A 14,542-nucleotide genomic window follows, 5' to 3' on the forward strand; every position below is an offset into this window, starting at 1 on the left:
ATTCAGTTAAGATAGTAAAATTGTGCTTATGTGATGGCAACTGATTCTGACTTCCATAACTATGAGTGCCTTTGTTTTCACTCTTATAGATGCTGCCATAATAATTTAATTTATAATTATATTAATGTTTACGCTGCCTTAATAATTGCCATAATTTTGAGCCAGATTTTAAAAAGCAAATCATAACAGACAAAGCACATATTTGTAGCATCAAACCATTAGTGGCATTTAGTGTTTAGCAAAATAAATTGTGTGTTGTGTGTAAATGCTTACAGGTACAGGAAACAGAAGCTGCAGTCTCTCCCAGCAGCCTTACAACAGAGACACTGCTGGGACACAGAGACACTGGTGGGACACAGAGATCTGGTGGGACACAGAGACACTGGTGGGACACAGAGACACTGGTGGGACACAGAGACACTGGTGGGACACAGAGATCTGGTGGGACACAGAGACACTGGTGGGACACAGAGACACTGGTGGGACACAGAGATCTGGTGGGACACAGAGACACTGGTGGGACACAGAGACACTGGTGGGACACAGAGACACTGGTGGGACACAGAGACACTGGTGGGACACAGAGATCTGGTGGGACACAGAGACACTGGTGGGACACAGAGACACTGGTGGGACACAGAGATCTGGTGGGACACAGAGACACTGGTGGGACACAGAGACACTGGTGGGACACAGAGACACTGGTGGGACACAGAGATCTGGTGGGACACAGAGACACTGGTGGGACACAGAGACACTGGTGGGACACAGAGATCTGGTGGGACACAGAGACACTGGTGGGACACAGAGACACTGGTGGGACACAGAGACACTGGTGGGACACAGAGACACTGGTGGGACACAGAGACACTGGTGGGACACAGAGATCTGGTGGGACCATGGCAGACGCCTCACCTCGCAGTTTCTGTGTCTATTTTTCAAGTTTCACGCTCAGACAAACATAAGCAAGAATGGCACTTTAACAAACTGATAACAACTAGATATTCTTTAAGCTTTTGCTTACACTCGCTCACAACTCTCCTGTCCTTTTGAAACTGATGAATCTGATCTGCAGAATTCAGATGTCTAACCTTCTGGGCACAATTAATTTATTTTGTACCAAAAATCAATTTCTAGTTGAAGGGAATTACATATAATTACCATCAATTTAGATACTTCAAACATTTCTGAAATACTGTGCGTTAAAAGCATCAAAGGTAGTGCTCTCTTTGATACTGAGGATGAGTACAGTAGTGATCTGCTGAGTTGTTTGGAGTTTTAAAGGCACCTTGGGCAAAAGATTCAACATTTAAATATAATTATGTTTTTTACAAAGGAGTTCTTGTGATAAGGTTTGTACAGTGTTGCTAAAGTACAGTCCAAATCAACGCAATAACCCCCTCCCCCAATTCTCCATTAGAAATGATGCAGTGAGACCTTGTGGGATTGAAATTTTATTGCACACCCACTTTTTTTTCTCTTACTGACTCAAAGTCCATAGGTAAAAGAAGAACAAATAATACACACATAAACGGGATGTGTTCCATTATCTCTGATAGCTGATTGCTTACTAACTTGGCTCAGTAAAACCTTGGGATGCAGTAGTAAGAAGAGGGCTTTAGTATCACGTTTGCACGTTGGTGTTTTACATTCCAAAGTACTCTTCCTTTTTTTCAAAGTAATGCTTAAATCTGGCACGGGCATATCTGAAAAGAAAAGACAAGACAAAGTACATTGGGTCATGGATGAAGGCATTCATTCATGCTCATAGATAATCATTGTGATAATGTTCATACTACCACTACAGAGAACAGACCAAGCTAAAGACATAACATTAACAAGATAGTAAACCGCATCTTGCATGAAATATATTACAATTTTTAAATAAATATTCGAGGCATACGACAAGAGTTAAATGACTGTAGCAGTGGTTGAAAACAGTGTCTGCGCATTACTCCTTGTGAGCTGCACAGGCTGAGGGAGAATCTCCGAAATCTCATCTTTGGCCTCATCTTGGGTTTCATGTTTCAGAGAGAGTCTGAAAGATTCTACAAGTTAAAGGCAATTCATAAGCTGAAATAATATTGATAGATAAATGACTTACTTGATGAAGTCAAAATCGATAGTTGAATATCTGGCCTGAATAATTGCCCATAAACCCCAGAAGAAGTGTGAAGCCTGGAATCACAAGATGAGATGATAAACTGATGGCTTGCAGAATAAGCTAGTTGTATTACTACAAAAAATACCAGGAACACTTTTCTGCTACATGAAGGCCATGTTGCCATTTCCATGACTCATAATGAAGCTCCAGCTACACAGATTCATTCAATTATAATCCATTAATGTGATGGTGCCACAGAACATGTCCATCCTTCACACTCTGTAGTGAAAGCATAAGGTGATACTGCTTTTATGACACGTCATCTGATGGATACAGATACGATTGGGTGGTGCCAAAAATACGTAAAAATGAACAAGGGAATAAAGTACAGTACAGTACAGTAAGGAAGAAGAGTAATGTTGCACTTTCTGTTTTCAGTTATAAAGAGGAAATTTGATACGGGAATGTTTATTTTGACACGCGCAGCAGTTAATGTTTAAGACACTATAAGTTCAAGGCCTAGATGTCAAACCATTCAGCTGTATGTCCTGTATTCAACACATGTTCTTGGGTTTTATGAAGGAGGCCTCTGCTGGAGTCTGGTTATCACCGTTATTCACTGTTATGCAAGCTGACCTCCAGTCTGGCAAACTGATATATTTTACTTTAATTAGGTAATGAAATAAACGATGGAATGAAATACTCCCAACACTTTTTTTCTTTTCCTTTACTAATCTAAAACATTGCATTGAGTGCATTTCTATGTGATTAATGGCTTTGAGCATCAGTGGTGCCATTAGGCTGATGCTAAGCAGAACCAGTCAACACTGGGAGTCATTGAGATAACTGAAGAAGAAGAAGAAAAAAAAAAACCATACGATACAAAAATATGACAGTCAACAGAGCCCGAGGTGACATCACACAACCCCAGAGTCCTGGCTCCGAGGGCCCCGGCGCAGCCTCGGGAGGCTCCGGGGTCCACGCGTGGGCCCCCGTGTCCTCTGGCTCACTCTCGCTAAACTCTGGGGATGAGGGAAGCTGCCGCTCGTCCTCACCACAGCTATGGCAGCGGTCCACATCACACAGGACAGGCCCAGGGTCCTTCCCCTCCCAGACAGCCACACCACCAGCCCCAGGAAACACTGCCATTGGAATCATGAATATGACCATATGCTGCTCAAAGCTGAAAAGCCAAAAGCTGCGAGTCCATTACAGATGATCCAAAAACTCTACTAAATAAAACTAAACTAAATGGTCCCAAAAGTTCTATTTGCATCCCAACATTTTTTTAATTTTTTTTTTAAAGAATTCAAGGAAGTTGTGACTTGTGTTGAGGAGGGGTCTGTTTGAGTTGGTCAAGTTGTATTTTCTGACAAGCCTCAAATGAAAAACAGCTCCCCCATGTATCAGTTTCAATTGTTTTGATAAACAGGCAAAGCCACGGAGCTGCTTGCCAGGTTAGTAAATAACAGGGGCTGTGTTTGGTGTCAGTGGGAGGGACACTGATGAGGTGATTCATTCCTGATGTGACTTCTCCCAATTTACTCAAGTCAACATTCTAAGTGTCACTACAATCTGATTTCAATTATAGAGATGTTCTCAGCATCTTATTAGTTTTATGTGTGTGGGTGGTTTTTTTATCTTATGGCTTTGGCCAGGCTCAGTTATTCTATCAGCCAAATGCTTTCCCACCATATCGCGTGTGTGGTTGTGCATGTGTGTGTCCGCACGCATGTGGTATGAAGACAATGTCATGCCAATTTTTTAATTGGTTTAGACAATGAAATCTTTTATGTTGATGTTATGTTGATGAAGCAAGCTGTAGGTGAGTCCAGCAGCCCTCAGAATGAGGGCTACCTTGAAATATTAACATCATTTGGAATATTGCATTATGCTATTTATACTTTAGGATAATTCCAGAGATTACGGCTAAAAAGGAGAAGTGAGCCAAGCATAAAGAAGGGAGTAAACTATGTTTTATGTTCTCCACTGACAAGCCAAACAGAACAACAAGTACTTTTACAGAAAGTCTTTTTGAAGAGACTGGTTTGTAGGTTTTCTTAAAATATCCTGGAATTACTATTTCCACAATTTCAGTTTTGATCCTTCTACCTGGAGTTATTTCCTTTGCACAGTTTTCACTCCAATAAATCTCTAAAAGTATGTTTGTTTATTAGTAACCGTTTGATATTTCCATGCTTCCATACATAATGAGTAATGTGAGATATAGGAGGCTACCATCACACATAAATCCTGCAGGTTTAAGGAGAGAAATATTCAACTATGGAGAACATACAGGCTGGTGTAATAATGTCCTTAAAGTAACAATTCAGACGCTTGCTTCTTGATGTGCTTGTATATGTCCAAACTGATGTAAAGAGTAACTGCCTCAATCTTTTGCAACAATCTTTTTTATATTTCATGACTGTTTGCACAAGAAATAGGTGTCTGTTTAAAATGACTGAATACAACTGTTCATCTTAATAAGAGGTTCATTTGGCTTCAGAAATGAGATGTTTGGTTTAGTAACGGAAGTAAACTATTTATACTGGGAAAATAAATACAAATAAACTAATCCCCTGCCTGCATTTTTAGTGTTCTTTATTCCACTGCTGACTGCATCTGAGGGCCAAGCCAAAGACACACAGACAAGGGCTTCATGTGACATACTCATGGCTTAGACGAGGACAGAGTGGTAGCACACAGTGTACTTGGCAGTCTTTTTTGGCTCTAGGTGAACAACGAATCTGTGTTGACCCGTTTTATGTGAGTTTCACACATTTTGTGACTGAATAGTGGGTTAGCCTAGGTTGGAAAGATGAAGGAGTAGTGGGCAGGTTTTGAGCAGTCCCTCACACCGTTCATATCAATGTTGAATTAGCTTTTTGTACATGCGGTTTATTCCACATTTCTTTGGAGCATTTGAAGCTAAGCACTCCCGGTCTTGTTTGTGAATTGTGTGTGAAGCTGAGTGTGGTCTGGATGGTCTGGTTCTGGACTAGGGGACTCACCAGAGAATACTTGCAGACTGTGGTGTACAGGTTCTCCACGTCACGTTCTGAGCCTGAGGTAGCCGTGCCTGTCCTGCTCTTATGGTGCTCCAGGTAAGTGGTCAGCCAGTCCTGCTGAAGCTCCAAACTGGGGTATAGACTGTAATCAATGTCGCCCAGACCTGAAATGTTCATTAAACACCAAATGAATGACCAATTCCAAAAGGACAACATATTTAAATATATAAAGGGTTTGTTTATTTATTCATTCATTTATTTATTTGCCTACCTGCAAATTCATTGAAATGGTTGGCAATATCGAACGCCTGATAGTTAAAATCAGCATATTCATAATCAATGAATTTCACAGAGCCTGAGAAACAGAGGTTGAAACCAGTGAACACATCATGCCTAGTATCATATGGCAAGCCTACCGCAGACTATTATCTACAAAATGTTTCTCCATCTCCTTGTTTCTGTTATTTTGATCTGAATGAAATCTGCCTGAAAATCTCATTTCGAAGGCAGATCATTTTGACAGAAAACACAGAAACACCCATGAAAATATTGAAAACTCCCATGTTCTTAAATTTGGTTTCAAACTGAAATCTGAACTTCATGTTCCATTGAACTCAATCTCATAATCATTCAAATAGTACATCATGGCAATAACTTTACAAGTGCCCGACAGGAAGTGTTCTATTTTGTCAGAAATGTGCTTTTGCCGATTGAGTACACGACAGCCTTTTGTACATCGCATCACAGATGAAAGCTCGCCCTTAGCTGCTCTCACAGGGAAGATTTCCTCATACATCCTCACTCATAGCAATTGCTTTGGCCTGACACTTCAACCCACCTTTTGTGTCATTATAGACGATGTTCTTTGTTAGAAGGTCGTTGTGACACAGCACCGTTGGAGAATATACGTGACCAAGTCGTCTTTTCAGCTCGTTCATTTCACTTTTCAGAGCTTCCACACTGGCAGCCTCTGGCAGACACAAAGAACTGGGGGAGTGGGTAGAGAGTCAGTTTGAACAGGTGCCTGGTGCCATTTTACACAGGAGGCAGTGTCACAGGCTACAAGAGTCATGAGGTTAATATGCTTTAGCTTGTGTGTGTGTGTGATTTCAAACCATGTTATTGCACTTGTGTGTTGAACTCCAATATTCCAAATGGTCTTGTGCCAGTTAAGGATTCATAACAGAACATTGATTATTCAGAGATTGATACAGAAGCAAAACATAACATACCTGTTAAAGAACACTAGTCGATGGAGTAATTACACACAATCATCATTCATCAATCTTTCTGAGGGTTAAAGAACATTAAAAACGAACCCTACACATACTTCAGTTCATGTATCCATTTATTTGTCCCAAAGGAAGAATATTCTATATCAACCGTCAATCTCACGTGCACTTAACACTGTCCTAATTGCTGTTTTGTGTGTATGTTTTATATGTACATATTATTCAAGTCCAGGTGGGGTTATCAAAGGAGCCACAGATTCCGCACCTGATTCCCAGATCAGGCTGAGGAACTACTTGCGTCAGGAAAAAAACACCTTTAAGTGCTTCACAAATATTGTGGCCATTTTAATGATTTTTATGCATCTCTTTCAGTCAAGGGGGGAAGTACAGTCATTTAAACACTACTACCTATTTATGCTTCTGAACAAACAGTTGTCATAGTTTTATACACAGTTGTCTGTGTAATTTAGAGTGTTTTGTGAAAGAGAGCACAATAAAATGAAAACCAAACAGGTTTCCTGTTTATAGAAGACTACGGCTTTCTCACATACTCTACATGTATAGACAAACATTCCTGCAATGTGTTTTCCCTTTAAGACTATGAAGATTTATTTAAGATGTCTGACACTTCTTTGTCTACAATCATACTTGAAACAGGATTATAAGATAGACTGACAGACACGCATACACACACACACACACACACACACACACGCGCGGGCAAAAAAAACACACACACACAAACACACACACACACACACAGAGAGAGAGAGAGAGACATTTAGTAACTGCTGTATGGACTTCTTTTCTACAGGTCTACATCGACCCTCACGACTGAGCACACTCCCCAGCATACATTTCTTCCTCCTCCTTTCCAAAGTGAGTCGGTTCTGAATAATGCTGTTCTTGTTCTTGTTCTCTAATGCAAACAGAAGTTCTCCATCTTGTGAACCACCACTTTTCCACGGACTGCTTGGAGAGCAGAAAACACAGCCCCCTCTATCTCGCTGCACTTTATCTCCCTCACATCATGTTTTGAACATTACTTCATTTAACAGTGAACCTCTAAAAAGAACATTCAGAGGAATATACAGCGTTAAGCCAATGAAACAGACAAGTTGTTAAATTCAAATGAGATTTTGGTCTGTCATTTGATGAATTTCAAACCTAAAATCGACAATGGTAGGTACGTCATTTCATAAACCCCATCTGAACCTAAAGGAAGTCATTTCTGATGTCTGTGTAATATTGAATCAGCCATTGTGTAAACTGATCTCATGCAACTGGGTCATTATAAGGTTTTGTATGAGCATGACTGCAATTGTCAGGGCATTCTTTACAATATAAACCCCTTTCATATCATATCCTTGGTTGAAACATTGAATGAATGAAAAATGTTCTTTATATCCTCCAAAAGTGATACTTTCATCACTGTTTTCAGCGCTGACACCATTTATCTTAGTACATCCTTCTGTCTAAAGAATCCATTCATATTGAGGCGACAACCTTGAGATGAATGTATGTTTCGTTGCCTTTAGATGATCAAATGAAAGCGGAGAGAGCATTTCTCGTGCAGCTCTGCAGCTGTGCTACACACTGTGGCGATCAGCAGGGAGTCGTTTTTATATTCTTTCTGCAGGTGCTGCCTTGTACAGATGCACAAGTTCAGCCAATCACAAAGTTGTTGTTTTTCAAGTCATCAAAGAACTCAGACATTGATAAATATTGCTTTGTGTCGCTGATGACGACATACAAACAGTTTTCGGCACAAATTATGATGCATTGCAGCCCATTGCCATCTATTGGAAAAGCCAATGCACTGCACCTGTAACTCTGCCAGAGACATGCAATGGCTTGGGCAGGGTGGACAATTTACACTCAAAATTTAGGCATTGAAGGTTAAGCGTTTGGTCCTCTCAGAACTGAGCTGAGGGAGAGGAACTGTCTCTAAATCTTTGACTGGTGAGGCCAAGTTATTGACTTTACAGGGAAGAGGTCATTTGGTGTTTGTATGCTGCTAAACAGGGTGGATGTGCTGGGTGTCTGTGTGTTCATCACACGAGATCAAGTTCGCAATTTGTAAAACTGAGCTTTCGACTTCTTACAGTCGGTTTTCAAAGTCTTAAACCTATGTCAATCATATTCAGTTAATTATTCCAGCAGGTGTCAACAAAGTGCATCCTTTAGGTGTTTAAATTACACTACACTACACTACATCATGACAGTATGATAAGTATGATGTAGTATGTATGATGACAGTCAGAGTTGTAGATGCTAAAAAGGCCAAGGACTTGTCAACACTGTCAATATATTTAGAGAGTGTGGAAATGTACAACTGCCTTTGGAACGGGTATTTGTCTGTCCCAGCTGTTTAAATATGAGATGTACCTGCTGCGTCACTGACAAACATCATTCTCCTCTTCAGTCAGTGTCAATGAACTCACTGTCTTCAGGGACTGTGTGTTCACTCCCTTGCCAGAAAGGAACACCAAGTGAGTCCTCTCCATCCGAGAGAGGGAGCAAAAGCAGATGTTGCACTTTACTCCTCCAGTTTGTCTGAACTTCCGCCTCAAAGCTGCTAAAGTAAACAGTTGTAAATGTTTGACCGATAAGCCGATGCGACCCAGGAAGTTGGTTAATGCCTGCCCCTTTGTAGAGTCTAATAGTACACCATCATCTCTGACACAGTAACATCTCTTTGTGACAGTGGACATTGTCCTCACCAAATCCACTGCCCACTGCTTCCAGATGACATTCAATACAATTGTAAGACAGAACACATCTGCATTAGACTGTGTCTCTGCAGAAGCTGAACACACATAATCTCTGATAAATAAATAAATAAATGTTTTGTCATTGTAGAATAATGAGTTTTGATGAGACTTGACTCACCTCAGCATTGGCGTCTTATTCTCAGAATCCCGAACAAGCTGGAGGAACTGAGACATTTTAGTCCAAAGGACAGCCTGAGGGGGAGAGCTGGTCCATGGCTGGATGGTGTGGATCTTTGCCATTTCTTCTGCAATAAGCCTGCATATTAACACAAAGATTGAAAGAAACTTTGTTTCGTGCCCTGAATGACGAAATCTGCAGAGAAACCCAGAGATTCTAAACAGAGCACAGGCCACATACATTATGTCTGCCCTCTGAGAAATGAAGTGTACAGCTTGAGAGCCAGTTTCATTTAGGATATCACTGACCTCTGCTGAAACCTCAAAAGTGAACATCTCTCTCTCTCTCTCTCTGATCAGATTGGTGTGATAAATGCAAAAAGGCCTGTGTCTGATTCTTAACATGAACACTTCCTCTTCACATGGGCCCAAAGAAAGCCTGCAGGGTGACCTCTCTCTCATTTGTTATGTGACCTTAGCTTGAGAACAAGTTCTTCCTGAGAACTAAGTCTTGATATGGCTCTGTTCTCTATCAGGCCCCTGTTGTTCTTAGTGTCTACAAATAGACAAAAAAAAAGGCACAAAGTGCAGCCATGACTCTTTGCACAGAGATGGCTGGCAGTTCCCATGATCCAGAGTCCTCCTTCATTTGGACGTCTGCTTCATTTTTTGGGTAGGAACCAATAGTCGGCCTAAAGTTGGCCTAGTACTTCTGAGTATGACACCACTTTTATGGAGTTTATCTTTGGCAACACAAATGGATGCCCAGAAGATTATCAGATTTACCATGCGATACAGAGTTCTGCTCTGCTCTTAGTCAGTGAGACGTTTACGAGACGTTAGAGTTTAATTACCCCAGTGCTACATCCTACAAACTACAAACTTAGTATTAGGACCAAACCAGCACTGAACCCCCTCATAATTCAACCATAATGCACACATAATATGTGAAAAGACTCTGAACACCTAAGAGAATTCAGGTGAGCATAATGCTGCTCTTAATAACACAACCAATTCAACTGTACCTGTAAATGATAGGCTCTCTCAGTAGTGTGTCATCCAGCACCATGCCCTGCAAAAACTCATAACAGATACCATTTTCAAAGCTGCAGTACAATTTGGGGCCACAGCCATGTTCATGAAGTATCTGAAACATCTCCATCTCTTTGCGCCGGTCGAGATAAAGGTCTGTCATGTTGCCATACACTCGCACCAGCACCACATCCGAGGACCACAGGCACCCCGTGTAACAGCCCATTAACTGGTTGGTGATGCCTTCTGTGAAGACCTACACAAATATGAGTAGACCACAAATTAGAAATGTTTGATAATAAATAAAAATTAAGCAAGACTTGATATTTGAAGCAAATCTATTTTGCAGTACTTTTGCCTGGAGCCTGTCGGGTGTAGATGTTTTTGGATATGCAAACTACAATATACAGACATAAAGAAATAAAATGTAACACCTTATGAGACATTTATTAGACACATGTGTAAATTATAGTCCTAAGAATGTTATCTGAGGTGTTACATTTTTTTATTTCTCATTTTAAGCTCAAGGCAAACTGTTTCCTGAGCTTCTTAGCTGCGTGTGCTGAATTTGTGTGTCTGAGGTTCTTGGCAATATTGGTGTATGGTATCTGATTCATTTGGCTGCTGCCTTATTTTTCACCCCTGCTCTGTCCATCCTGTTGTGAGAGCACCAAAAACAATGTCATACACTTCTGCAAACATGGCCATTTGACCTTTGATTAAGTATTTATGAATGAATTTCTTGAGCCTCATGAAAACAAATACATTGCACTCAGCCCAAGAATTTGTGATCAAGCTGGACAACCCTTTGTAATCAGAGTCAGACCAACAGTGTCAAGAGTTGGAGCAAATCAAGCCCAGAACATGAGGAAAGAAAAAGCTTGCACACGCAGCCAGTAGAGCCTATTACTTTTCAGTGATGTACAGAAAATGTCTATTGGTTTTGTCTGTGAGGATTCCCAAGCTTTGTGTTCACACAAAATGTATTTTTAACTAAGTCTATTTGATCAGCACCACACAGAGTGATAAACCCTGAGTTCATAGAGGTCCATGCCCAGGTCCTTGTACACCACTGATCCCATGTATAAACATTAAGGCTCAGAATCAGCCATGTTTTGATCTTTTTTAAGTAATAATAATAAAAAACGGTTGACCCTACAGTAATATCCACTTTTCATTCTTTCGACATTAATAGGAAAAAACACAGAAACTCTGCACATCTTCACATCTCCAGAATGTCCCCAAAATGTGTGAAAATTATCAATGTTGTGTGTAAAAGGTTTGATAAGTGTCTTTGTCTTTTAGTGCTAATAGCAGTATGAGCAGATCACACTGACCTAAATTGACCTGGTTATGCAACAGCTGAAGCCTCCTGTGTGAATTACCTATATTCCAGTTCATACAGAGGTCTCACTGCTATAATTCAATCTATTATGTGGTCCAATTTATTATTTTCTCATGATTTCAAAGAGATGCTCCCTCAAGCTTATCTTGAATGGAGGGTGTCTAGCACCAGTCAAGTTTATTGTGGTCTCTTACATCTCCCATTTGCCTTAAAGGTATCGCCTAAATACATAACTAAATACATAACTAAATACATTACTTAATGTATTCACATATCAAAAACAGCTGCGCACAAAAGTAATTACATTTATCATTAAAGGAAAAAAATCTGTTTTCTCATCAAAAGACCTATTGCCTAAAACTGACCTTATCTGTGCATTTAACCATACATGGACACGTTCTCTCACCATTTTTATATATAAGTTATGGGTGCCACTGAACGATAAACTTTTGCCATTGTCATGCATTGTGGCCATGGCCTTTCATTGAAGAAAACCCCAAATCTGTGCCCTTCAAATCTGCAGGGGGCATTAAACCATCCAACTTGCCTTCATCTTAATGTCCTCTGTCCTCCACTGAGGCCTAAGAATCTTCAGCAGCTCCATGACACCATTGTGGGGAGCCTCCTCCTTAATGGTTATCTTCAGGTGAAGAAGCCTCTTCGTCTCACTCGTACAGGTGCTCTCCATTCTTTAAAATGACTCTTTAAAGTGACTACAGTGGCTTTTCACCCTATATAGCTATAATACTAGCTGAACTGGTCTGTCCAGTCAAGGTTGACAGCTTATCTAAGTGCAATGTTCCTCTGGGCATCTCCAGTGCTTAACTTGTGACCAAAGATTACATATTAACTTTACGTAAAAAAAAAAGGGGACATAATACCCATTATGGGAGGAGGACCCTACACTCTTCTGTAAGTTTTGTTAGACACAAAACACAACCTTCTTCTTCAAGATGCTTGAAGTACGTATAGAAGATGTACAGGAACGAAGAACCTGCTGAAGAACCTGCTGGACCGGCTGCCTGGATTACATCATTTTACTTTCCTTACTTTCTAAACAGAATATGCAGACCTTTCAGTTCAGGTCAGTTCTGTTCAGTTCACGGCACCTCAGTTCGTGTGTGTGTGTGCGGGGGGGGGGGGGCATGTATAAGTAACATGTATTCCTACCCTGTAAAGTGTAGTGAAGAAAGGTAAACATTGTAAACTATATAAAATTCTAAAACAGAACTTTTGAAATATGACAATTTATCTTTACTACGTTTCAGTCGGTCAACTTTAGTTTTCATCGTTTTATCATTGTTCCTCATCTCACCCCATTTATAAATGAAAAAATACTAGCAGAGGGATTTTGTCTGACATGCTGTGTGTGCCAACCTCTTTCACAAAAACGCCTCGCTAGGTTCCATTATGGAGATCCAGTACACCTAGCCCCGTATCCAGTCTCACAAAATTCAGTGTAATTCCTGGGCATTTTTTTTTGTCCGAAAATGATGCCTTCCCTCTATAATTTTCCATGGGCATTTTGTGTGTAAATGTAGCACTAGACATATTTCTAAAATCACAAGGGATTCCATTTTCATTTCAATCCTGCCACCGTTTGAATGGGCCCTTTCTCCTCTGATGCCAACAACGAGTCGTCTTACCACACAGTGAGTGGTTGGCTTTTTTCCTCAAGTCAGTCAAATTTTTTTCTGTGGCCAATGACTGCCCAAGACAAACAGGGGTGTCAAACAGGGTTGATGCCCAATTTTTCTGTCAGGCAAACATCACTCCCTAATAGAGCTAGGTAAAGTAATTAAACCAGAAGCAAAGTATTTAAACATTGATTAAATGTGTTGTCGTTGCTGCTGCTGCTATTGTTCAAATAAGGGCCATGAATGTGTTAAAATGTTACCAGTCTCGCTTTCTTGGTTGATGCGAAGGTATGGTCTCTTAGTTGTTTTACAATGTATTGGGGTGTTTGCATCATCAAATACATCATTAACTACGTTCACAAGATGTTCACAAGATGGTATGTTGAAGGACATAGTCTATAAGCACAACCTCACTAATACTATACTACCATGTTGTTGAGAGGCATCTTGCTGTCAGTACCATATCTATTGTTTGTTGTAGTGAAAGTATTATTCTAAAGAGAAAATACTGCAGGCCTTCACGGGTATTGATTCCAAAGAATGTGGCTCACTGGTCAGACAGATCACTAGACAGTGAATTCAGTAGGATATGCCTGAACAGTACCAGATGCAAGGTCTATCTGTGTCTGCTCTTCAATGCGGACTGTACCTCCTTTAGTATAATTCAGATAGCCATTTACTGACCTTCAGTTCAGAGAATGATTCACTGGTTTGGCAGGCTCAAGCTTTTTAGTTTATCTGAGGGCAGAAAAATACTTTTTAACTCAAACAATTATGACATCCATGGACCTTGGATGGCAATGCTCATACAGCCAACTATTAGGCATTAAACTCTTTGGTCGATTATCACAATGCACGACAGTAAACTGTCCAGGACAAGAATGCAACCATCTTTTGCATCTTTTGCATGTCCTTTAGAGCTACAGGAGTTCTAATTGGGCAACTTTGAGATAAAGACTGCGTTGAGATAAAGGCTGGTCTAAAAACAGTGATCATATTACTTTAACCCAACATCAAAGCGATACAAGTTCTTTGCGCTGAAAATAAGAGGTTGAATCAGAAAAGTTAACGATTTAGACTGTGAGGGAAAATAGACATTTATCATTTTACTTGCTGTTTTGATACATCATATTTGTCAACACTAATCTTAGTAACCTGTTGTGCTCCCACCAGACTGATAAGAGCCAAGTGAACTACAGTTCAAGGCCAAGACTTTCTTTTGTTTGGTTTATTTTTGCAGGATTCCAGGGTGTTTGCAAAGCCTTGTTGCATGATCCCTTTCTGTGCAGCAAT

General features: G+C 40.4%; 1 protein-coding gene across 2 annotated transcripts; it reads right to left on the minus strand.

Moving 5' to 3' along the window:
- Nucleotides 1-1,438: 1,438 nt before the first annotated feature.
- LOC105911294 (ethanolamine kinase 1-like) lies at nucleotides 1,439-12,471 on the minus strand. 2 transcript variants are annotated; one of them, XM_012840087.3, is made up of 8 exons: nucleotides 12,160-12,468; nucleotides 10,261-10,523; nucleotides 9,237-9,374; nucleotides 5,951-6,099; nucleotides 5,384-5,467; nucleotides 5,116-5,276; nucleotides 2,105-2,178; nucleotides 1,439-1,706 (listed from the first exon to the last, which is right to left on the minus strand). In XM_012840087.3, the coding sequence occupies exons 1-8, from the start codon at nucleotides 12,298-12,300 to the stop codon at nucleotides 1,646-1,648; spliced, it is 1,071 nt and encodes a 356-aa protein (XP_012695541.2). In that variant the 5' UTR covers nucleotides 12,301-12,468; the 3' UTR covers nucleotides 1,439-1,645. The 2 variants fall into 2 exon arrangements, with proteins under 2 accessions (XP_012695541.2, XP_031420157.1); XM_031564297.2 differs by lacking the exon at nucleotides 5,384-5,467 and having other exon boundaries at nucleotides 12,160-12,471.
- Nucleotides 12,472-14,542: the final 2,071 nt, after the last annotated feature.

Source organism: Clupea harengus, chromosome 3, assembly GCF_900700415.2.
Source record: "Clupea harengus chromosome 3, Ch_v2.0.2, whole genome shotgun sequence".
In the NCBI taxonomy this organism is placed as follows: Eukaryota; Metazoa; Chordata; class Actinopteri; order Clupeiformes; family Clupeidae; genus Clupea; species Clupea harengus.

Coding starts and splice junctions, on each gene's coding strand:
- LOC105911294 (XM_012840087.3), bottom strand. CDS start 12,300: ATGGAGAGCACCTGTACGAGTGAGACGAAGAGGCTTCTTCACCTGAAG. Junction 2,179..5,115: donor CAGTCTGCAAGTATTCTCTG/GTGAGTCCCCTA, acceptor TTGTGATTCCAG/GCTTCACACTTCTTCTGGGG. Junction 1,707..2,104: donor ATCGATTTTGACTTCATCAA/GTAAGTCATTTA, acceptor TTTTCTTTTCAG/ATATGCCCGTGCCAGATTTA.